A 24,327-nucleotide genomic window follows, 5' to 3' on the forward strand; every position below is an offset into this window, starting at 1 on the left:
CAGCGACAATACCAAAAATGTGTCTGTGACAATACCAAAAATGTGTCTGTGACAATACCAAAAATGTGTCGGCGACAATACCAAAAATGTGTCAGCGACAATATCAAAGATGTGTCGGCAACAATACCAAAAATGTGTCAGCGACAATACCAAAAATGTGTCTGTGACAATACCAAAAATGTATCAGCGACAATATCAAAAATGTGTCGGCGACAATACCAAAAATGTATCAGCAACAATACCAAAAATGTGTCGGCGACAATACCAAAAATGTGTCAGCGACAATATCAAAAATGTGTCGGCGACAATGCAAAAATGTATCAGCGACAATACCAAAAATGTGTCGGCGACAATACCAAAAATGTGTCGGCGACAATACCAAAAATGTGTCGGCGACAATGCAAAAATGTATCAGCGACAATACCAAAAATGTATCTGCGACAAGATCAAAAATGTGTCAGCGACAATACCAAAAATGTATCTGCGACAAGATAGAAAATGTGTCAGCGACAATAACAAAAATGCGGCGACACATTTGTTAAAGAAGGATAATATTGCCATGCATCCGAGTGGCAACGCAGCATCTCGGGCCACTCCGTGCCTCTTGTGTGTGCTGAGCAGCACGTATCTCTCCGCCGCTCCTCCTGCCCACAACAGAATGGCATGGCTGGAAATTGGTGGGCAGCCCATTGGCATTGCCTTTCAGGTGCCATGGGGACCAATATCAAATACCCATGGATAGCTTACCCAGTGAGCAAAATAGAAACTAAAAGATCCTAAATATTAAGAATGCATGTCATGTTGGTAAGTGCATGGTTAACTGTCGGATAGTATAGATTTCTTGAATGCTACTATCATCCTTGATTCATGTTTTCAAATTCTTTTACTGATGTTCTCATATTTGCTTTTAAAGGTTAGTGTATGCAATTGTGAACTGGGCTGTAATCGAACCCTTGAATGTACTTATCAGCCTGGTATTGTATCTGTGCTAAAATATATAAAGAGCCTTTACAGCCCAGGTTGCTGAAGTACACTAGTGCAGCCCTTCCAGAAGCTGCGGAGATGCACAAACACTGTATACGAGTCATTCACTGTAAGGACTGCACCTGAGCTGGGGGGACTGCTTTCTCTGCATCATGGGGGGATGGGGCAGACACGTGCATGACGCTTCCCCTGCCCGTCCAGCTTTACAGGATCTGTTGATTTCTACATGAGCCGGTTCGAAAGGACTGAGTTATTTAAGTATTTATTTTAGCATTTCCAGCAGCGCACCAAGCCCTCGGGCATCAGGGCGCTAGTTACAGTATGTGCAAGTGTCATTATTCAAAGCAGGAATACGCATGTGGTTACAGCATGCAAGGGGTTCCACAAGCATAATCAGGCAGAGCGATGCCTCACATTGCGGGAGCCACATCAGGTGTACATATATGTAAAAGACAATCAGATAATTGCATACTCTGGCAAAGCTGCGCCTCATGGTGCGGGGGGCTACATCGGGTATACATGGGTGCAATATGCAAAATATGTCAAATCAGGTCGGTGCATAATCTGGCAAAGACACTCCACATGGTGTGGGGGGGACTACATCAGGTATACATGGGTGCACTAGGCAAACCAGGTAAAATCAGGTAGGTGCATAATCAGGCAAAGCCGCGCCTCATGGTGTGGGGGGCTACATCAGGTATACATGGGTGCACTAGGCAAACCAGGTCAAATCAGGTAGGTGCATAATCTGGCAAAGCCGCGCCTCATGGTGTGGGGGGCTACATCAGGTATACATGGGTGCACTAGGCAAACCAGGTCAAATCAGGTAGGTGCATAATCTGGCAAAGCATCACCCATGGTGCAGGGAGCTACATCAGGTGCACATGGGTGCAATAGGCAAACCAGGTCAAATCTGGTAGGTAAATAATCTGGCATAGCTGCGCCTCATGGTGCGGGGGCTACATCAGGTATGCATGGGTGTAATAGGCAAACCAGGTCAAAATCAAGTAGGTGCATAATCTAGCAAAGCCGCGCCTCATGGTCCAGGGGGCTACATCAGGTGTACATGGGGGCATTAGGCTAACCAGGTCAAATCTGGTAGGTAAATAATATGGCAAGCCACGCCTCATGGTGCGGGGGCTACATCAGGTCTACATAGGTGCAATAGGCAAACCAGGTAAAATGAGGTAGGTGCATATTCATGATTGACCTTTGGAGTGCCAATGTTCTGCTATGTTAATGTGATTTTTACAGCACACCGCTGCAATTTGCATGGTCTCCAAGTGCTCTAATGTCACCTTTTCTTGTATTTTGATGTTTTAGGGCGAGAGAGGAGATTCGGGACTCAGAGGTGAACAGGTACATTTTGAGAGAGATATATATACTGTGTTCTTTCAGCCTCCCATTGCTTTCTAGGCATACATCACACTGCAGACAGCCCCAAAATTTATGAAAAGTGCTTGTGATTCTTGACTTAATATAGCAATGCAAAAGTTATAATTACTCACGTCGGCTCATGGCCTCCTGTGGAGCTGTCTACATCGGAGGGTCTATCCCCTCCGACGGGTGCTTGTACCACCTGCACCGGATCTGAGAGCCGTGCTGGGGCCAACAACATCATCGCCTGTCCCTCCCACTTTTGCAGGACTGGAATCTTGAAATATTGTTTCTGGGGCGAGTCAGGCAAAGTCCTGACTCAGCTGTCTGCTGATGGGACCAAATTCTACTCTTTCGCCCATCTTGCATCTTGAATGTCTTCTATGCCTTCCTCACGCTACTCATTCTTTTCCTGGCGGCCCCCATCTGGCCAACTTCAATCTTCACTTGTGCCTATTGCCTCTTCATGTATTGTCCATTCTTTGTTTAGAATCTTGGCGCTTATTAATTCAATGTTTTGTCTGCTGATAGTTGTTTCCTTTATTCCTCCTGTTCTTCCGTCTTTCTCTATTCCTTCTCACTCTTCTTACCACCCACCTACTATCCATTCTGCTACTTGAAATTCAGCCAATCTTAATTTTCCTCTTGCTCCAGCGCTTAGCCAAGCCACAAACCCACAAACACATTTTTGACTTGTGATGAAATCCGGGAAACTGGGTGGAGTGTCCAAATGTCATGTAGCCAGTAATGTCAGGTGGGTCCTAACAGGTAACTATGCAAACGTTGGGGCAGATTGGAGAAACAATGTGGAATTGTAGAAGGAACACCGCTTTGCCACAAACCCACAAACAAACGTTGACTTTTGCCAAAATCCGGGGAAAGGGGTGGGGTGTCCAAATGTCATGTAGCCAGTAATGTCCGGAGGGTCTTAACAGCCAAATATGCAAAATGTGGTGCAGATTGGTGAAACAATGTGGAACTGTATAAGGAACAATGCTCTGCCACAAATCCCGCCACAAACAAATTTTGACTTTTATATATGGAGATTATTGCACATAAGAGATTATTTGTTTACGTTCCGTCTTTCTTCCGTAATATGTAATTATGTGATTATTTCTTTTTTAATTGTTGAAATTGTAGGAGAACAAAAGTGTACAACTATATGTCAATACAAGTAAGAGAATGAGAAGGAAAAGATCAGTCCAGGCAATGAAATTATGATCCTATTTGTATCATTGGTCTTTGAGTTAGTGGCTGTAAGCATCTAAGCAGTTTGTCGACCACTTCTTTCTCTTATTTATGATGTAGTTATAATAACCATCAATATATGAGATGAGAGACACTTGGTAGCAATGTTTTTGGTGTTGATTAATTGAGCCCAATATTTAAATGTAAGACATAATTAAAATTATTCTTAGGGTATTTAATGAACGCAGACCTAGCTTTGGGAAGCAATGGGGCACTTACAATCTCAGGTGGAAGAACACTGCAGAGGAGCAGACATACATATCCACAGGAGACCCTACCCCCCTACATCCACTGTATTGGAGCCATGAGACCATGCCCTGTCTAACCTTAGCTACTGTAACAATAGCACAGCGAGCATATGGAAGACGGTATCCATTAAAATGAGCATATCGAATGTACCCTCGAGTTGATGAGAACCTGCAGGGGGAATTTCTTGAAGGAATATGAGAAAGAGCTAAGAAAATGAACTGATGATTTCATAAGAAAGTGTGCACGACGTTCTGAGATACTGAATGAAGACGATGTATGGATCCTAGAGGAGAAATGAAGAAGTAAAGAATCAAGAGAACCTTAAAGTGTAAAAAAAGGGGATTACATGGTAAAAAGTGCTGCAGAAAACCGAAGTATGAAGAATGTATGTATGCTGCAATGCAAGATAGATCAAGTCATCATATAGGATGGCTACACGTAGTAAATAGTATGTAGGCGAAGCCGACATTGTACAGGAACTGGGCATTGGTATCATGCAATAATAAGCCAAAGAATCATTAAGAAAGAATGAAAGGATGTGTCGCTGTAGGATAGCAGGTTAGTAGTGCTGCGTTGGGAAGCTGTCTGGCCTGAAGTCAAGTACTGAGAAGTCGAGGTCAGCGATCTTCGATGAAGAGGAACAAGTGTGCGGAGGATGACTCCGCTCATGTTAAGGTGCAAGAAAGAACACAAAGGATGCCAAGTCTTAATTCATTTAAAGCAATTAAAAGCTTGCAGAATAAAAGAAATCATGGGCCCTCATTCCGAATTTGGAGGCAGCCATGGCGCTATTAGCGCCATGGCAGCCTCCAAAATCTGTCCGACTCCGGTCTGGTGAATGGAGTAATTACTGGTTGAGTCCGAGGTTGGCGGGACCGGTAATTCCCCATTTACCAAAGCCATTCCCCATTCCCATTTGGGAAAGGGGAAGGTGCGAATAACGGTACTGCAATTTGCGGTACCGTTATTTGCTCCCTGGAACCTTTGCGGCTCCCGCTAAGGCCGCCTTTATAAAAGCAGGCAGCCTTTACGGGACCCGCAAAGGGCCCTTGTAGTAGGGCGCAAAGGGATTACTGGCACCGGTGTCATTACCGGTGCCCAGTATCCCTTTGCGCCCAGGTTGTAATGGCCCCCATGGTGTCTCGTCACGCGAGTCGAGGATGGAAATAGGGTGTGAACTTGGAGTTCCAGACACGATAGCGAGTGCCCTCACTCCCGTTGCATTCCCAGGGCGAGAATAGTCTGCAAGGCCAAGGACAAAGAGAATTTCATGGCAGAAGGCATGGGTGATCAGAGAAGCTGGGCTAATTGGGTGGTAGGGCCGCCTCATGTCCTATCTACTTGCACCTGGGACCCAGCTTTACGCAAGCAAAGATGGAGGAAAAAATATTGCAGTGCAGAAGTGTGAGCACTAGGAAATGGCTCTGAAAACTGCCATTACAAAATGGCCACATATTTAGTAGGAATATTGTATTAAACGTCTTAGTGAATCAGAATGTCTGTGTCTACGGAGGCACCTTGTCTTATCTTTCTTCTCTTTCTACCTTGCCTATTCACAGGGACGGCCCGGAGAGAGCGGCCAGAAAGGAGAACAAGGAACTTCAGCTGTGAGTTGTGTTTAAAAACATTGCTATATCACCATCTTATAATAATAAAACCTTGCTTTTTAGGTGCCTGCACGTGTACTCAAAGTCATCAGCAGATATTGATATCTTCATGCATTGATGGACACAAACTCTATTGATCCTTGGACATTTGCCATCAGTTTTTCACAGCATCAAACTCCAGGTTTCGACACCACACGTGCAGGTGTTGACCCTCCCACTTTGCGGTGGTCCACACTTCATGGACGTCTTGCGACTGTAGATGCTTTTTCCATGATTGTCTCCCTCCTTCCCACTTGGTACCAAGCCTGCGCACCACCCTTTAGCAATCTGCAGCTGCCATATGGAACAATTTTCTTTACAAAGTACATGAAAGGTTCATGAATGTAATTTTTGCCACTTTCTGGGGCATGGTACCCAAACTTCACCCAGCTCCCAAAAAGCATCACTGAACAACAATGGCACATCTGTTGAGTGTTGTTCTGGTTCTCAGACCCTCAGGGCACAGGGCCTTACTCAATACTTAATGATTATTGCAACAGTTTAACTCGTGCACCTTCTAAACCAAGACCCTCCCAAAATAATAACCTGGTATCTGTGAGCTTACCCTCTTATTTTATTTTTCAGAATGTCGAAAAATCTCTCGAACTCCTGGGCATTAAGGTAAGCACAGAAACTGCTCAGCTTTGCCTTTTCTATTCCCCCCCTCCTTGTCTCTCATGTTCACCCATTGTGGTTCTCTCTTTCGGTTCATCAACCTCCAATTTCATGTCTCTTGTGTGTATCTCACTGATTGTGCCCATGTTAGAGCTTTCTTCACTTTTTATGATTTTCTGTGCATGTTCCCCCTTCCTCTCTCTATTCACTTAAATCCATTCTCTATATTATCTTCAGTTTATCCCACTGTTCAGTTTGCTTTTTTACAAAACATCCATTATCTCTAAATGATTTCCCCCATTGCCCATCCTCGGCATTAGCCTAAGCCACGTGGAACATGTAGGCTAAACATATTAACATAAAGCCACCCATTTTCTCCGTGTGCCTGTTTCATTGACATGCTGGTGTGGCCAAGGGGCAGAAGGACGCTGGGCGATTGTTACATGCCCATGTACCTTTCAGCCACCAGTGTGTCATCCTGTGGGCTGTAATGTAAGGTCACCCCCTACAAACAAACCACAGGAACACCAGAGATCATTAAGCGCTTTGAAACACATTGTGTATAGGCGCTATATAAGTACATTATCCTATCAAATCATGACAGCCCCCACTGATGTCCACCGTGTGAACTGTGACCCATCAGCACCACTTGCTTGAGATCAGGACATACAGATGGTGCATCGTAGCTGTTCTAGAACCCGTATCGGGCAAACGCGCCTTGCCTGCTGATGGGGCATCTGCATTGTGTGAAAGGCTTGTTAAAACATCTGTATACTTCCTACACCTTCATGTCGGCACAGAGGTGCCGACATAGCTGGTCTAAAGAAGTCATCATTAAGGCCACCAATGTCATGGCTTTGCATCACCAAGATGTTCATCACAGACATTTTTCTCCAGGTGCATGCAAGGGGACTATTATATTATCAGGGCTGTGTACCATTGTATGTGCATTAAAGGGGACTATTATATTATCAGGGCTGTGCACCATTGCATGTGCATTAAAGAAGACTATTATATTATCAGGGCTGTGCACCATTGCATGTGCATTAAAGGGGACTATTATATTATCAGGGCTGTGCACCATTGCATGTGCATTAAAGGGGGCTATTATATTATCAGGGCTGTGCACCATTGCATGTGCATTAAAGAAGACTATTATATTATCAGGGCTGTGCACCATTGCATGTGCATTAAAGGGGACTATTATATTATCAGGGCTGTGTACCATTGCATGTGCATTAAAGGGGGCTATTATATTATCAGGGCTGTGTACCATTGCATGTGCATTAAAGGGGACTATTATATTATCAGGGCTGTGCACCATTGCATGTGCATTAAAGAAGACTATTATATTATCAGGGCTGTGCACCATTGCATGTGCATTAAAGGGGACTATTATATTATCAGGGCTGTGTACCATTGCATGTGCATTAAAGGGGGCTATTATATTATCAGGGCTGTGTACCATTGCATGTGCATTAAAGGGGACTATTATATTATCAGGGCTATGCACCATTGCATGTGCATTAAATGGGACTATTATATTATCAGGGCTCTGTACCATTGCATGTGCATTAAAGGGGACTATTATATTATCAGGGCTCTGTACCATTGCATGTGCATTAAAGGGGACTATTATATTATCAGGGCTGTGTACCATTGCATGTGCATTAAAGGCGCTATTATATTATCAGGGCTGTGCACCATTGTATGTGCATTAAAGAAGACTATTATATTATCAGGGCTGTGCACCATTGCATGTGCATTAAAGAAGACTATTATATTATCAGGGCTGTGCACCATTGCATGTGCATTAAAGAAGACTATTATATTATCAGGGCTGTGCACCATTGCATGTGCATTAAAGGGGGCTATTATATTATCAGGGCTGTGTACCATTGCATGTGCATTAAAGAAGACTATTATATTATCAGGGCTGTGCACCATTGCATGTGCATTAAAGGGGACTATTATATTATCAGGGCTGTGTACCATTGCATGTGCATTAAAGGGGGCTATTATATTATCAGGGCTGTGTACCATTGCATGTGCATTAAAGGGGACTATTATATTATCAGGGCTGTGCACCATTGCATGTGCATTAAAGAAGACTATTATATTATCAGGGCTGTGCACCATTGCATGTGCATTAAAGGGGACTATTATATTATCAGGGCTGTGTACCATTGCATGTGCATTAAAGGGGGCTATTATATTATCAGGGCTGTGTACCATTGCATGTGCATTAAAGGGGACTATTATATTATCAGGGCTATGCACCATTGCATGTGCATTAAATGGGACTATTATATTATCAGGGCTCTGTACCATTGCATGTGCATTAAAGGGGACTATTATATTATCAGGGCTCTGTACCATTGCATGTGCATTAAAGGGGACTATTATATTATCAGGGCTGTGTACCATTGCATGTGCATTAAAGGCGCTATTATATTATCAGGGCTGTGCACCATTGTATGTGCATTAAAGAAGACTATTATATTATCAGGGCTGTGCACCATTGCATGTGCATTAAAGAAGACTATTATATTATCAGGGCTGTGCACCATTGCATGTGCATTAAAGAAGACTATTATATTATCAGGGCTGTGCACCATTGCATGTGCATTAAAGGGGACTATTATATTATCAGGGCTGTGTACCATTGCATGTGCATTAAAGGGGGCTATTATATTATCAGGGCTGTGTACCATTGCATGTGCATTAAAGGGGACTATTATATTATCAGGGCTATGCACCATTGCATGTGCATTAAATGGGACTATTATATTATCAGGGCTCTGTACCATTGCATGTGCATTAAAGGGGACTATTATATTATCAGGGCTCTGTACCATTGCATGTGCATTAAAGGGGACTATTATATTATCAGGGCTGTGTACCATTGCATGTGCATTAAAGGCGCTATTATATTATCAGGGCTGTGCACCATTGTATGTGCATTAAAGAAGACTATTATATTATCAGGGCTGTGCACCATTGCATGTGCATTAAAGAGTGCTGTTATATTGTCATGGCTGTGCACTATTGTATGTGCATTAAAGGGGACTATTATATTATCAGGGCTGTGTACCATAGCATGTGCATTAAAGGCGCTATTATATTATCAGGGCTGAGCACTATTGTATGTGCATTAAAGGGGACTATTATATTATCAGGGCTGTGCACTATTGTATGTGCATTAAAGAAGACTATTATATTATCAGGGCTGTGCACCATTGCATGTGCATTAAAGAGTGCTGTTATATTGTCATGGCTGTGCACTATTGTATGTGCATTAAAGGGGACTATTATATTATCAGGGCTGTGCACTATTGTATGTGCATTAAAGGGGACTATTATATTATCAGGGCTGTGTACCATTGCATGTGCATTAAAGGCGCTATTATATTATCAGGGCTGTGCACTATTGTATGTGCATTAAAGGGGACTATTATATTACCAGGGCTGTGCACCATTGCATGTGCATTAAAGAGTGCTGTTATATTGTCATGGCTGTGCACTATTGTATGTGCATTAAAGGGGACTATTATATTATCAGGGCTGTGTACCATTGCGTGTGCATTAAAGGCGCTATTATATTATCAGGGCTGTGCACTATTGTATGTGCATTAAAGGGGACTATTATATTATCAGGGCTGTGCACCATTGCATGTGCATTAAAGAGTGCTGTTATATTGTCATGACTGTGCACTATTGTACGTGCATTAAAGGGGACTATTTTATTATCAGGGCTCTGTACCATTGCATGTGCATTAAAGGGGACTATTATATTATCAGGGCTGTGCACCATTGCATGTGCATTAAAGAGTGCTGTTATAGTGTCATGACTGTGCACTATTGTACGTGCATTAAAGGGGACTATTATATTATCAGGGCTCTGTACCATTGCATGTGCATTAAAGGGGCTATTATATTATCAGGGCTGTGCACCATTGCATGTGCATTAAAGAGTGCAGGTTGCCACTGCTAGACCATAATTATTTAATGGTGCCTGACTTCATGGTGCCACTGGGAGAATATAGCCCGGCAGCCCGGAAAGTCAGGCGCTGGCAAATTGTAAGTCCCCATTCCCATAGAGTCCTAGGACAATGGTGACAGTGATTCCCTGACGGGTTACCTACCGTGGCCGCTGTGAGACCTGTTCGGCGCGGTGGCTACGGCAGGCAACCCCGTAATTTACCGGTCCGGAAACAACGATGCAGTAAGCTTACTGCCACCGTTGACCATTGTTTCCGGACCGTCAAACATAGAATGAGGCCCATTGTATCTTGAGGCCATTATTTACAGCCAACGCCACATCCATGTAACAGGGCTCCCCTCCCAATGGCATACCCTCTTAACCTACCTCCGATCTGCCTTCTGCTAATATTTTTCCCTCGCCTCTAACCCTCACTTACTCTGCTTCCACTCTAGCACTTCACCCATCATGGTCACATCCCGAGCACAGCTGTCCGCACTACCTACCTGCACTTAGAAATGTACAATGTTGGTTGCCCTTAATCTATGTATGTCCACTTATTTATTGTCCCTGGTGACTGTCCCATTTACTCCCCTCCACAACCTGGTAAGAATGTCCCTCAATCTCACCCCATTGTAAGAATCTCACTGCTTCCCATCAAATCTGATTTCTTATCTATTGTACATTCCTTTGAGATCAAAAGAGCATTGTTCCCCCTGCTTTAGCACATACAATGACTGCCACCCAACCAGCACCTCCTGCCTTCATGAGAGCACACTAACAGGGTGGGCTGTTTTTTTCATTTTTTTTCCCTGCTCTCCACTTTTACTGACCCTTGCCCTAGTTAACACAGTGTAGCGTTTAGGCATTGAGAAATTACATTTTGCTGCACCCTGGTATTGGGGAGATCTTTGATGCTTGTAGAGATACTCTGGCACACACTTTAGGTGGCGCTTTAGACATCAAACTATTCATGAACATTTTGAATATTTCACCACCAGTTATATGCTGGCAGATTTCCCTTACAAAGCTTTGAGCAATGTGTGTATTTTTCAACCTGAACATTTTCACTGCACATGTTACATCAATCATCCTCAGACTCTACTTTCACTTTTAACTTTTTAAAATTTCATTTTATTGTGTTGGCACGCAGTGTTACATCATCGATTTACATATCCAAGTGTGTGACAGCCTGAGACACAGTGGTCCTTTAGGATGTTAGTTGATTTGCTTGATGGAACAGGACCGAGGCATAGCCAATCGAATTCAGGCAAGCTGTTCTTTCCTCCCTGGAATAGGACTATCCCCATGAAAGATGGACTAATGGGTGTGTCCCATTTTTACTCACTATTTGAAAATAGAAAACTCTGTGATACTCACAATGAGCAATTTGTTTCTATGACACATATTCTCTATATCGTTGCCATATTTTAATAACTCAAACTCTTGTTCTCCCTGCTCCCATACCTTTGTTTTAGCATAGTCTTCTTCTTTTGCAGACCGCCATCTTGAAAGACATGATTGGCTTTTATGATGAAACTTCAGGGATATCCTCCATAAAGAAAACGCTAAAAGGAGAAGCCGGCGAGCCCGGAGCAAAGGGATCTCCTGGAAAAGATGTACGTTAATGGTTTCAACTGCTAAAAGTATTGTGATAAAATGAGGGGGCGGGGGGAATAATGTTTTTTAGATTTCTGAACCAAAACAAAGCTGATGTAAATTAAAGTAAAATATTTCTCTGTAGAATCACGTGAACTATAGTGAGAAAAGCGTATTACTAGGCTTATTCTACGAAGCAGGACATGTTGCCATGGTGGTATTACTTTGAATACCACCTTAAACTGCATTAAATTGCATGCATATTAAATTCTGCACTTGTATGAATTTGTAGATTTGTGCAGGCGAGCACCGGGCATGTGTGTATGAGTGCGAGTATTGTAATGTGGCTCAGATTCATCTGCAGAGATTGAATGTGTTTGTACTGGTAATTATTAAGTTCCGTTGTCTTTCTGAAGGGAGTTCTCAGTAACATACATACACACACACACTAAGCGAGTCATCAGTATTGACCCCGTGATTTTGAGAGTATAAAATGTAAGCCTTTTTGAAAAAGTGGGGTTTGTATAAAGGCCATATTCCATAAACAATTTTCTTCTGTGCACAATTTGTATTTAGCTGTAATTGGCACTGTGTGGGTATGTTTAACCACACATCTTTTCCCAATGCTAGTTTTGGGCAGGTATTTTATGGTTTCAAGGACCTCAACATTCCATTCTTAAATTGTCTCTAAAAAGATATGCGCTCAAAACATTGCTTTTGCAAATTACTGCCAAGCAAATCTGTTCCACTGGCCATAAATGTTACTGTACTACAGCAGTAAATGGGGGAACGTGTTGCTTTAGTTTCTGCAGGGGAGGAAGGAGGAAAGAAGGGAGTGGAGTGTTAATAAACCACACACGTTTTCCTCATTCATCCTCACACAGTGGAAATGAGAAAAGCGCTTCAATAAGCTTCACCAAGTCTGGCACGAGGCTATAGCTTAGTCCCATCTGTTTGCTTTTCATTAGAACGTGAAATGCTGTCCTGTGTTCTAATTCCCTGCATGATGTAGAGCCCACTAATATTGCTGATCCAGACATACAGGCCAAAATTGAGATCCAAACTTAGCATTTGATTGGTTGAGATTCGAGAATGTCGGAATGCCTTCATAAGCAGTCATAAATCCTTGCACCACTTCAAAGATCCAATGTAAAGGTTTGTAATAAACTCTGTTTGGCATACATCTGAAGTTTCCTGCCACCAGACCATTGTGCTAAATGAGTGCCAACCATGATGTTTTGGCCACATTTTCACAGTGGAAGTGGTTCTATTGCCATGGTATATGCAAATTCACTCTGGAATATGTTGATCATTAAAAGGGGTTCGCGGATGTCACCACAGATCCCAGAATTCCCACTGTTAAATTATGCAAAAAAACACTCTGCATAATTCAGAAGCAGCTGGTACTGCCACTATTGAGTTATGTGAATTTCTGCACAATTTAATAGCGGGACCCCTCTGGGCAATATACACATCATGCCCACGTAGGCACAGATGTGCGCTATTCATGTGGTGTGTGAGTGACACAGCCGTAACAAGCATGATCCATAGGGTCCACATGTCCAATGAGTCTTACAAGCATTTGACAGCTAAGTTAACTGTGTGACCCACATGTTTCTTAAATGGCACACATGTGGCATATATGATGCATGTCATTGTCCTCATACCTTCCACTTACCCACCTTCAGCACCCAGTTGTATCGCACACACGCTATCTCTGCATCATGCCCTTGCTTGCCATGATTCAGCAACCTTTTGTCGGCCAACCACCCATAGGCACTTGCCCCACCTTTGTCTCTATAGATTCAATGGTATGTGACTAGGTTAGCATGGGGACACAGGACATTATTGTTAATAAGTACCATTATTATTTCAAAGTCTCCATTTTTGTATTTTAAGTTATTTGATGGGTAATGCTTTTTACTGCTTTGCTCATTGTTAATCAGCCTCATCAAGGACACACAATGTAAATGTTCCCCTGGGAGAGCGTAAGCCACTCAGGGTGCCACAGAGGCACTGGTTTCCCTGTGACTGTTTCCTCCCACGCTGGCTATGCAGGATCCACTGGTATGGCACAGCCTTTTACACATTGTAGTGGTATGCCGTCTACTCTGCCCTGGATGGAGGCCCTACTGGGAATCCTTGTGTAACTCCAGTACTGAACCCAACAGTTGAAACTTCCAATGGGTGAATTAGTGGAATACTGATGGATCTGTATATGGTCATGATCACTGCTTGCCCCGGAGAGGGTCTTCACTTGCCAGAACAAGGCATGACCTGTTTAGACCTGGAGAGAATGCCTAGGAAGTAGCCAATAAAAGTTGACTGAGGCAGCCCGAATGATTAGGTAGGTCCCAAAAGTTAGAGTGATGCAACCCAGTGATTAGGAGCTGAGCTCTCACACAGCCTTCAAATTTACTATTTCATTTGAGGTCTACATCCTTATCTTTTCCACGCTGAGGATGACTCATAAATCCTAGAAGAGGATGTCAGTCTTAGGTGGACTTGGGAAGAAGCTCTGCTGATCGGTGCACTCTTCCAACACCCGACCTGATAGAGGAGCTCTGCCCGGTGTCGCTGCCTGCTATATTTCTACCACCCAACGGTAACGTCAAGGATCACCTGCTCCACAGTCACTGTCTAGACCCGAAATAGAGGCAGAAGCATTGGACACTGAGACACTGGTAACCTACCAAGCCAGAATCCTATGATAACAACTTGAAAATAAAGTTACATCAACAACAAAACAGGAAAAGGACTCTGGTAGACCCACCTCTAGCCTGAACTGCTTCTGTTGGACTTTGCCTGCATAGTCTGGCACCGGGCCGGTACCAGCAGTGCATCAGACGGCTGCTCCGACAGCTCCAGCAACTCTCTATATCTCTAAATAAGCAGAGATTCTCTTGGTCCTCACCAGAACCATAACAGCATTACCGGAGCATGGGAGCTTGTAGTCAGATTCCTTCCGAAAAGGGCTTCAGTGTTTCTGATGGCAGGTCCTGTTGTTAATATTGGGCCGGTCTTTAACATTGGGCCCTATACTTAACATTGGGGGAAGGAGAACACAGCACATAGACCAGTATCCCACTCTGCCAATCAGAAGTCAGTATTTCCTCTCATTAATTCCTGAAAATGACAGCTCCCCAATTGAGCCAACGCAAGTCCAGAGGTATGACCTGCCACACTTAATTACCTTTTGTAAAGTCATGAGTATTTTCATGACGTTACACTGTGACCATTCCTTTATTCATAGTAATCCTGTGTTACCCTGTATCCGAACAATACTGCTCCCTTCCCAACACTTAGAGGAACCTATGACCTCTATTGAAAGTATACTCCAACTTCCTGAATTCAAGGTTTTAGGGCATAATTTCCATTTACACGGATACTAGTTCCACTTTTAGGCCGCTAAACCTTCTGCTTTTTCCCTATTTTTATTTTTGGATTGCAGATCTAATTTTGGTGGTCAGAGGGACTTCTACTGAAGTCCCCCTGTCATTGCGACCCTTTATAGGTCTATCGCACTACAAAGGTTTTTGGGAGTAGGTTGGCAGAGGCTGTAATTGAATTTCGCTTCACCAACGGTGCAAGCGATTTTACTTCATTGGTAGCCCGATGTCCCTTTTTGGTAGCCAATGGGGCACCAATTTACTTTGAGTCCTGTTCTCTGCCGTTTTGTTTTAGGAGCTGCCTTTGTTCTAGGGAACCACACAGTCGTCCTAAAATTGATGTTTAGCACACAGGGCTCTTTCTGAGCCCACATGGTAGCCTCCATTTTGGTTTGTATTAGTTTACACCAGTATACACCTGTTTGAGGCTGCTATGGGTTGAGTGACAGTCCTAAGCGCCAACCAGATTGGTTTGCAAAACAGACCCCTTTCTCTGTGGCCCCCTGTTGTGATTGGGCAGCTTGCTTTGGTCAGCCCCCGTGAGTGGTGGTAGTTATGGGGAAGCCCTGTGCTTAAGCTCAGTCTTGTGGCTCGATTTTCAGAAGAAGCAGATTTACTTACTGTGGTAAGTCAGACATTGGAGCGGGCCACAAAAACATTTTAGGGTTTTGACTTTACTTTATTAAAGAAATCAAATACCTACCCTAGCCCTATTGCTAGTGGCAGTGGTTCCTTAGGCTAAGAAAATAATAGATGGTACTTGTCAGGAAGTCTGCAAAATAACACTCATCCCCTATCCGAACCTACTCTATCCTATGGCATGCCCTACCACTAACAATAAGAAAACATACACCACCTGCGTACGTGTTCTCACCCCCTCTTGATATGATATGATATGATATGATATGATATGGCATTTATAACGTGCCTATACATAAGTGACTTGTGCATGACCTCCACCTTTACCAGTTGCAGTTCTTTTGCTCTTCTCAGGTTACAATCTCAGTCTCTGATGATGTCTCAAAATAAAAAAGTCTGTTTCTTAGGTATTTAAAAGAATAAAGGTCTCCTGTCTCCCTCAATCAATTATGGACACAGCTCCAAAGGAAAATCAAACAACCTCTGAGTTCTCATGGCACTTTGCTAGTGTTGAACTCCAAAGAACTTCAGAATACTCTCCTGAATGCAGTCGTTATTTTAATTTTCTTCAAAGTTCTGTTGCTGCTCAGTCTCTCGTGGGCTACTGATTCTTGCTATCTGTATGCTTATTAAATTGGTTTCACATCATCCAGGGGTTCTGGTTCTCCCAGCCTCTTCTAGGTTGGATGGCCTCGCTGGCCGTGTTTGAGATGCAATGTCTACTTCCTCTTCAGTGCTTTTGGTCCGCTCAGCCTCTCGTGGGCTGCATGTCCTCGCCGGCCATATGTGTGTGGCAGGATCTCTAACCCCTTCAGGGTTTCTGACTTGTTCATCTTCTACTGGACTGCTTGGCCCCGTCAGCCTTATGTGTTCACCAATGTTCTAACCCCTTCATGGGTACCTCAGAGTTCCACCACTGCCTTTACTTTCTCCTTGCTGGCCCGTACTCGTATGATTGCAGCATCATTTGGAAAATGTGCTGGTGACTCCGGTACTTTCATGGCCACACCCTCGTGTCCGTCGGCTCCGATGCAGCTTCCCCATCTTGTCTCAGAGCACAAGTGTGTCGAGTTTCTCCTGCGCCAGTCTCCTCCTCTAGGAGACCTCAGATCATCGGGTATCAAACCTGGTCCTGCCTCCAGGGTTGATCCGCCAAGCATTGCAGCAATGGCGCTGCCTGTATGCAGGTTCCTTCTAACTTCCTGCTCCTCTCACCCAGGGACCCTCTTGTCTCCTTTTGTCTTCCCCTGTATAATGAGATGATTAAGTGGTTTCGTTCATGTGTTTCTTGCACAGAAGTCCACAGAGACGGGTCAGCACCCAAGCTCTTCTCAATTAAAGGGCCCATAGCCTCATAATATGGTTCTCCTCACATTTAACCCATAAACAGTGTCTCAAAGGAGGATGTCATTACATCTTGGTTTAGGACCGCCTTGTCCTCTTAGGAGGGTGGGGGGTCACACCCAGGGAGATCTTGCTTGCTCTGTCCCCTAGTGTGTGTGTATTTTGTAGCTGGCTCACCTCCCTAGTCCCAAAGGGGGTGACTCCCCGTTCAGGAGAAGGCACATATTCCTTGCATTCGTCACATTCCCTGCTGGAGAGGTTTCTGCGATTTTAGGTTCACATTTGGCCTAAAAGGGTGAATGCAGTGGCTTGGGCACATCCCTGGATAGGGTTTTCTGCTCTGCTGGACGTCCATCCAGGGCCTCCTTCATCCTCCTGCTGAAACCACTTATGTGCAGGGTCAGGCCATCCGTGCCGGGACTGCTTCCAGGTCATTTTACCACTGCTTCCCTTCCCACAGTGTACAGACAGCCATTTCCTCTCACCCAAAGGGTATTCTGATATTAACATCCCAACGCATTTGCTCCATGGACTCCCACCACTGCCCCTATGCTGGGACCATTGTTTGCTAGATTGTTTCTTCTTTTTGCAAGCTGACCCCCCAGACTCCTCTTTGCCATGGCCCCTTGCCAACCTTGAGTGTTCGTCGCCATTGCTTTGGCTTTAAACTTGAGGGGCCATTTGTCCTTCTTTTCGGTCGTGGGGACCTTTGTTGGCCCAGGTTTCAAGTCCCTTTGAACCGGATCCTTTAAACTGCATCTGAAAAGAAGTCCTGTACTTGCCGGGTTGTTTAGCCGTCTGGGAAACGACGTTCTGGAAGCAAAACCTTGGAGCTCATTTTTTATAATGTGCATATATTGCCCGGGGGAAAAGGGGACAACTTACATTTGCGCTGATGGGCAAAAAGGTCCGCTCTGGGCAATTATCGTCATTTGCACTGCAGAGAAGTGCAAAAGAGAAGTGTAAAGCGATGGTGGAAGCCTCTTTATGCCTCTCTTTCACACTCCACAGTGCAAAATGAGTAAGAGTTGTCTGCCAAGTATGTGTGTCAGGCAGCGCTTACAACAATTTCCTATGTAATCTACCTGCTTTTTTGGTGGTGTAAAAACCAATCGGATCACATAGGAAATCATTGGTTTTACGCAAGCATGAAAATCGCATTCTGGTGTAAAAACGCATTGCTTTAGAAGGCAGAGAGTAAAAGAGGGGCAGAAACGGTAGCTCCTGCTTCACCCCCACCCTCTTCCTTTAAAAACCAACGACAATACCGCGGAGCAGGAATGGGGGCGTTAAGCCCGGCGTAATACCTTTACACCTGTCTTTTGCACCTTCATTCATGCACCGGGGACTTCGAAAATTAGACCCTGTGTGTACATATTTCTGGGTCCTGGGGGGGGTGATACTCACCCTGTGAGATCCCTCTGTTCTGCTGTCGGGACTTTTTGGAAGCGAGCCTGCACAGCTTCTTTGGGGTATCCTCTGGTCCTCCCATGGGTTGTTTCCCACACAAATCAGCATGTGTGGTGATAAAGTGTGACCTTCTTGCATTTCCCCCATACATGTGTGTGGCGTATTGACTGTGCCTTTATTTTCTGTGGCACTTTCTATTCACCTTGGAGCGTTCCTAAAGTAACGCTGGGGTAGATACCTGCCCTGGGGCATTTCTCCTGTTCCCCGTTGGGGTTCAGGCAGTTTTAGTTCAAGAACCAGAATGTTAGTACTTATCAGTGATTTTCTATGTATTTTGAAAGTCATGCTCTCCACTTCTTGAAATGTGGCACTGTGTTCACTTTAATAGCAATGTAATTATTTGCCCATGAAGGGTAACTGTTGTTAAAGTGTATCTAGATGTGTTGGTAGCCCTGACTGGAATTGTGTTCCACCTTCTGGCACTGCCTTTGGCTTGGATGTGTGCACTTGCATTTTCCAGATACTATGCCCCAGAGGACCAGAAATACTGTATTGTGTGGATGTCGGCCTAGGGATCCGATTGTGACTCTTCCTCTTAAGTGCTGAGGACGATTATGTTCGTCCTATTTGCATAGACATGTATGTGCTGTGTGCCTGTCTGTATGTGTTGTGTGCCTGTCATCAAGTAGTGGGCCTACACAATATTGCTTGGGTGGGTTGTGTCTTTTAGGACAACGTACTGTTTCTGGGCCAGCCCATAGATATTGTGTAACTGTATGTCACAGATGTCTAGTTCCCTCCCCCCTCCAGTAGTGTCATTATATGTTGTGTACCTCTCCTTAGATAGTGGACCCACGTTGAGGTACAAGGGTGATGAGTGTCCTAATTGAGTTTACTGTTTTCATAATATACTGTGTATTTTCATGCTGTGTGTGTTACTTGCTAGAACTTACAGTGTTATATATGTGTAACATAATAAACGTGTATGTTTTTCAGTACAGCCATGTGATGTATTTCCTATGTATACGTGTGTGGGCTGACTGTATCTTTATGACAGCCTCCTTCCCCTTGCTGAGAGTTAAGGCTAATGTTTCGGTCACTCTGCCTGCCTGTAAGAGAGGTTTGGCTTTATAATAGGTATGCTTTGTATGCCCCACCATAGACACCACCCACAAGAGGCTCAGGGTGCAGAGGCCCACGGGGAAATCTCCAGAGTACCCTGTAACCCAGTCCACCCGTGGGTAACCCCGCACAAGAGGCCCAGAGTGCTGAGGCCTCCCGGGAAATCTACAGAGTTCCCTATGGAACAGTCCACCCCTGGGTAACCACACACAAGAGGTCCAGGGGGCAGAGGCCCAACGGGAAATCTCCAGAGTTCCCTGTAGGCCAGTCCACCCCTGGGCAATCACACACAAGAGACCCCAGGTGCAGAGGCCTACCGGGAAAGCTCCAGAATTCCCTATAGGCCAGTCCACCCTTGGGTTACCAGACACAAGAGGCCCAGGGTGCAGAGGCCCACCGGGAAATCCCCAGAGTACGCTGTAACCCAGTCCACCCCTGGGTAACCACACATAAGAGGTCCAGGGGGCAGAGGCCCAACGGGAAATCTCCAGAGTTCCCTGTAGGCCAGTCCACCCTTGGGTTACCACACACAAGAGGTCCAGGGTGCAGAAGCCCACCGGGAAATCCCCAGAGTATCCTGTAGACCATTCCACCCCTGGGCAATCACACACAAGAGACCCCGGGTGCAGAGGCCTACCGGGAAAGCTCCAGAGTTCCCTATAGGCCAGTCCACCCTTGGGTTACCACACACAAGAGGCCCAGGGTGCAGAGGCCCACCGGGAAATCCCGAGAGTATCCTGTAGACCATTCCACCCCTGGGCAATCACACACAAGAGACCCCGGGTGCAGAGGCCTACCGGGAAAGCTCCAGAGTTCCCTATAGGCCAGTCCACCCTAGGGTTACCACACACAAGAGGTCCAGGGGCAGAGGCCCAACGGGAAATCTCCAGAGTTCCCTGTAGGCCAGTCCACCCCTGGGCAATCACACACAAGAGACCCCATGTGCAGAGGCCTACCGGGAAAGCTCCAGAATTCCCTATAGGCCAGTCCACCCTTGGGTTACCAGACACAAGAGGCCCAGGGTTCAGAGGCCCACCGGGAAATCCCCAGAGTACGCTGTAACCCAGTCCACCCCTGGGTAACCCCGCACAAGAGGCCCAGGGTGCAGAAGCCCACCGGGAAATCCCCAGAGTATCCTGTAGACCATTCCACCCCTGGGCAATCACACACAAGAGTCCCCGGGTGCAGAGGCCTACCGGGAAAGCTCCAGAGTTCCCTATAGGCCAGTCCACCCTTGGGTTACCACACACAAGAGGCCCAGGGTGCAGAGGCCCACCGGGAAATCCCCAGAGTATCCTGTAGACCATTCCACCCCTGGGCAATCACACACAAGAGACCCCGGGTGCAGAGGCCTACCGGGAAAGCTCCAGAGTTCCCTATAGGCCAGTCCACCCTAGGGTTACCACACACAAGAGGTCCAGGGGGCAGAGGCCAACCGGGAAATCCCCAGAGTATCCTGTAGACCATTCCACCCCTGGGCAATCACACACAAGAGACCCCGGGTACAGAGGCCCACCGGGAAATCCCCAGAGTATCCTGTAGGCCAGTCCAGTCCTGCATAGGGTTAATGGTTGTACAGCCCTAACAAATTGGACATAATTGAATATGCAAACACAAAAGAATATAGATGTGCTTATTTGTTAAAAAGGAACATGAGCATGGGGCTTTTGAATTAAAATCAAGTTACAATCAACTCATTTTTGAATCAGGAAATGGATGGAACATTGTTTATTTGTTAACAGCGAACTAACAGGGAACACCTAGGTGGCTTGACCGGTCAGAGTGTATTTATAGATTCTTGATAAAATAAACAATTTTACTCTAATTGACAACTGTCCAAATTTAGTTGTGTTCATTTGTTGACTAATTGCTTCATATATGTTAAGCGTGTTGGCCCAGTTGATTCATTTTGAATTAGTTATAGGTGCACTGCAGTTTGCATTCCGATAGCGGCTAAGTATTCACAAAAACAATTTAGGAACCACTGCGGGAGTCCTATCAGCATCTATCTACACTATTTGGCTTGCCCTAATAAGGCGGTAGTACACACCTGCCTTAAAACAGGGTTTGGTGGATCCTCCCTTACAAATGAAACTTACATGAGCCAGATGCTTTTACCAGTATATCAGTCCTCATACAGGATGTCTGTCAACACCTGAGAGTGTTACATCAGTATCAGGATACCTGGCAGTGCCCCGTGGCATCCAACCTACCCAGTGTGTGTAATGGTTCTTCAATCGGTGAAATATTGCAATGTGATGTTGGGGCAGCTTTGGCTCGTTAAATAACACTCCATTGGTTCTTCCTTTTAGGGAATGGTAGGGTTTCCAGGAGAAAGAGGAGAGCGAGGGGACAAGGGAGACCAAGGGGCCCCTGGCCCTCAGGGACCCATAGGTCGTGCCATTGGAGAGAGAGGTCCAGAAGGTCCTGCTGGGCAATCCGGTGAACCAGGCAAGCCGGGCATTCCGGGGTTACCAGGACGTGCTGGAGAAATCGGAGAAGCTGGACGGCCTGGGGACAAGGTGAGTGCAATTTAAGATGGAGTGCTAGTGTATAGAATAATGATGGATCAACTCTCAATAAGTTTGTACCTTGACACCGATGAGCAGGAAAAAGCGAACATCTTGCATCTGAACGCATTGATGAAGTAGCACTTGCCTAATAAGGTTTCCCACGAACATACATTCTACAGAAATATGCCACACTATCAGGCAGAGCTGTTTAAGAACATCTCAACGTTTTTTGCAGATGTTGCTGTTTCTAGAATGATGTGGTACGGCGAAACCACGAGTCAGCTAATATATAGCACTGCTTACGCAGCACCACAGTTACCATTGCAACAGTATGGGGTGAGCAAAATAATATATAATCAGCAGCTAGAACAATAGAACAGGCTGTAGGTTGTCTCTGGAGAGGGTTCTAAGGGTTTGCTAAATGCTAGATGATTTCTTCCTTGTGGAGTGGACTCCAAAGCTTTGGGCCCGGAACAGAGAAGGGTTGGGTTCCTCTTCTTGTTTTCTGGAGCTGGGAATGAAAGCAAGAGTTGGTGGCCATCTACTAACTCTCTCACTGATGGGTTTTAGTCACTATCTGTGACAAATTGACTTCTACCCTGCAGGAGTGCAGGGATAAGAAGGGCCTAAAGCGCCTACTCGGCTCTCACACTTCTACAAACATAGAGTGAACCTAATTATAAAGCTAAAACAGGCACAGTGAAGAGATTTACCTCCATTGACGTCTGTGGTAAGGTGGCCAGAGGGAAGGCTAAAGGGATTGCTGTTTTCAGTGTTTGTTTTTCCAATTCTGCTGGTGTTTTTCCAGGGTTTTCAAAACATTTCAAAATCTGTATGCATCTGTGATTACCCATTGGTCCCCTCAAACAAATCACAGACAATGGTGTTTTTCTAGTGTAGGCATACATATATCCTTTATAGTTATGTATTTCTGCATATTCCTTTTAAAGCTACCTCTCTGCATTCCTGGACTGTCCTAATTTCATAATGCAAAAGGAAAACCACACCTACAAAAATGCAAAGAATCAAATAATACTTGATGGGCTCCGGTTACCTGACATGAGGCAATGTAAGAGCCGGAATTAATGTTGCAGCGATCCCTGAGAGGTGCCCTGTGCAAACATAATAGAAATCATGGTGTTCGAGAGAGGATGGGCTAAGTGCAGGAGGTACAGAGACGGGTTCAGTTTCTCTGTATAGTCATTTAAAAGCTGCATAAGGTCAAAGACCTGAGAAACCTTTATTATTTAAATTTTTTAAAACGGTTGCGAGGAACTAAGCTTCTGATCACAGAGATTACAACAGAGCCCTTGGTAAACATAACAAGTTATGCATATTTACTAACCTAATGGCTAAATAGATTCCCGAACCATACAAAAAGAGCTGGATATGTAATTTAATGGCAATTATGGATTGCAAATGACAGGCATAGCCCTGCTAACCTTTAACTGAACTGTACAAACAGATTTGACTGGCTAGCAGAGAGGCAGGTGTTGCTCCAGCAGCAGGTCACCACCAATGTGCCCTGGGGATGGTTAGAGAGCAGACCCTTAGTCTTCACCCCTGGCTGAAGGATTTGGAAACTCAACTCTCCTAACAGAGGTCCAATTAATTCTTCCTTAGGTGTTTGTTCCAAAGTGAATCAACGAAGGAGTGGGCAACCCCTTCTTTTGAAGGCAAGAGTACACAGGTGGTACGACCAAAGCAAGCCTGCTTTGAGGGTCCAATCCCTGTTTTGAGACAAGGGGCCTTTGCCTTCTGACATAATGCCCAAAGTGCTTTGTGCTAAAGTGGAGGAGAAAGGAAAGATAGATGTGGAAAAAAAGATGGTGGGATATTTTCCCTGCTGTACTGAGCTGCCTCTGTCTCCACTAACTCAGACCCATTCCTTTGTCAATAGCATCAGACACACTTTTGGTATCAGCACCCTGATGTGAGGCTATTCCTCTTCTGATGGGTGCGCCCCTTAATTCCTGTTTCCCAGGCCAGCTCCTATTGGGAGACTGGCTCAGTGGAGGAGGATGTTACCCAACCATGCAAACGATCAAAAGGAGAGGCATAGCAATCCAGTTTCCTGCCCTGACACATGGCAGGGACAGTCAGTCTGACCAGACTAAACATAACCCTTCGACATCTGAGCTGAGCTCACATGGATTGCACATGTATGACATCAAATTGATGTTGCTTGGATAATTATGAGAGATAATAGC

General features: G+C 45.0%; 1 protein-coding gene across 1 annotated transcript in view; it reads left to right on the top strand.

Annotated features, from left to right (window-relative positions):
- Positions 1–24,327, top strand: part of COL7A1 (collagen type VII alpha 1 chain) — a 782,081-nt gene that overhangs the window by 521,760 nt on the left and 235,994 nt on the right. The window contains exons 74-78 of the mRNA XM_069646196.1: positions 2,308–2,343; positions 5,418–5,465; positions 6,090–6,125; positions 11,601–11,720; positions 21,917–22,126. Coding sequence (XP_069502297.1) covers positions 2,308–2,343; positions 5,418–5,465; positions 6,090–6,125; positions 11,601–11,720; positions 21,917–22,126 — 450 coding nt within the window. The remainder of the gene's footprint in view (positions 1–2,307; positions 2,344–5,417; positions 5,466–6,089; positions 6,126–11,600; positions 11,721–21,916; positions 22,127–24,327) is intronic.

The sequence above is a fragment of the Ambystoma mexicanum genome, chromosome 2p (assembly GCF_040938575.1).
Source record: "Ambystoma mexicanum isolate Mex_15411 chromosome 2p, UKY_AmexF1_1, whole genome shotgun sequence".
In the NCBI taxonomy this organism is placed as follows: Eukaryota; Metazoa; Chordata; class Amphibia; order Caudata; family Ambystomatidae; genus Ambystoma; species Ambystoma mexicanum.